Source organism: Convolutriloba macropyga, chromosome 1 (genome assembly GCF_964194025.1).
Source record: "Convolutriloba macropyga chromosome 1, txConMacr16.3, whole genome shotgun sequence".
Taxonomy (NCBI): Eukaryota; Metazoa; Xenacoelomorpha; order Acoela; family Convolutidae; genus Convolutriloba; species Convolutriloba macropyga.
The window spans coordinates 28,761,152-28,762,832 of NC_134468.1; the positions used below are offsets into that span (position 1 = coordinate 28,761,152).

At 31.8% G+C, this 1,681-nt stretch overlaps 1 protein-coding gene across 1 annotated transcript in view; it reads right to left on the minus strand.

The window, feature by feature from the left end:
* Positions 1 to 312: 312 nt before the first annotated feature.
* LOC142337278 (uncharacterized) overlaps positions 313 to 1,681 on the minus strand; it is a 22,714-nt gene continuing 21,345 nt past the window's right edge. Inside the window, exon 5 of the mRNA XM_075386500.1 lies at positions 313 to 420. Coding sequence (XP_075242615.1) covers positions 313 to 420 — 108 coding nt within the window. The remainder of the gene's footprint in view (positions 421 to 1,681) is intronic.

Consider the following 1,681-nt stretch of genomic DNA (forward strand, 5'->3'; position numbering starts at 1 on the left):
AAACATCAATCATTTTGATACCAAATTCAAGATTGATTACTCCAGTGACAGGTGCTTGCTTATTTTTCGCTCTATGTTTTTTTAAACCGTATTCAACACAATCAATATCCATGAAAATTGTAGGTTCCAAATCGACTTGTTTCTCACAGTAGCACCTCTTGCATATATATAATGATAGTACGTTCCGGTTGATGTAGGAGAAAGTTGCTCTGGTTTCATTATTCATATTGCTCCTCAATTTAAAAAAGCCAGCAAAAATGTGTTTTTCCCAGTTTGAGAGGTAAGGATCAGGCAATTAAAACACACAGGGGTTTAAAGTGCGTTTTCATCACACGGTCGAGGTCTCAGGTCAAGGTCTGGATAAAGTCTGATCACGAACAAGCTGAAGTCTGACACCGTTACACAATCTTCTGGATATGCCTGATAAATATCAAGCAAAAAAATTTTTCATGAAAAAAATAAAAAGGAACTGAGGCACTATTATAGTTTGCTTACGAAAAACCTGTAGTTGATTATATCATCGCTGGAAAGCGGCACTACATCTGCGCAAAACTACTATGCTACTTATTAGTTTTTATATTATAGTTCCCAATGATTAGGGAATTGCACCAGGACTGACATGTTTCCCAAAAACTAGTTTAATTTTAGTTCGAAATCGCTTTTTTGTGAAAGAGCAGTTTAATATAGCAAAGAAAGCATGCAGAAAATTATACTCAAAATGAAATGCCGCTAGAATTGAACTTTGTTACATTTTTGTGTTTAGACATTTTTTTCGATTTAGTCTGCTTAAAAAGGAGAGAAGGAGGCTCGAGAGAAAGAATTCGAACGTAAATTGTTGAGCCTACTCAACAACGTATTTGACTCAATGGTCTACCAAAAACTTTCAAAAACTCATCTATTGTTCAAAAATAGAGGGAGTAATTTATCTTTTTAAACACAAACCACTATTACAATAAAATAAAAATTTAATAGAAGGCCGAAGATTCCTTCCCGTAAAGAGATCAAGGGACGAGACAAAAAACAACATATTCATAAAAAATCAACAATCATTACCAACGAGAAAAACAAATGGTCCATTAATTCGAAAAAATGCAAAGAAGAAATGTTATCAGACAAAAACTAAACTAAACGATTTGAACTGTATTTCGCCAAAAAAATACGGGGTCTGTTTTTATTGACAAGAAGATAAATTAACAAGAAGTTAAAAAATTAATTAATTAACGAGAAGATAAAAAACAAAATTGACAAAGTTAAAGAATAAGTTTATACTTTTTAAAAACAATTAAATTCAGAGTCCTAAAAACAATCAGTCATCTTTTTAAATCATCCAATGGCTTCCTCTGAACCTTCACGAAAATTAGCAATTGTCATTTTTCAGAATGCCAAATAATCAAAAAAAGACCTGAAGCAAAAAAGCAAAAAAAATTATTTAAAAAAGCCAATCAAAACAGTAAACTCGATAAATTGCGCTCTTTTTTAACTTCATTAATGAAAACTTTGACTTTTTCTGAAGCGCTATTAATGTGATGATCTGGCGAGACTGCGAAAAAGAGCCAAAAAATGGAAACTGTCCAAAGACAAAAAAGAATTTATTGACTTCTGTCGTATCAAAGCCATAAAACAGATCTTTATTTAATAAAACAGCATTGAATATTATACTTTAATTCACTGCAAATTCTAG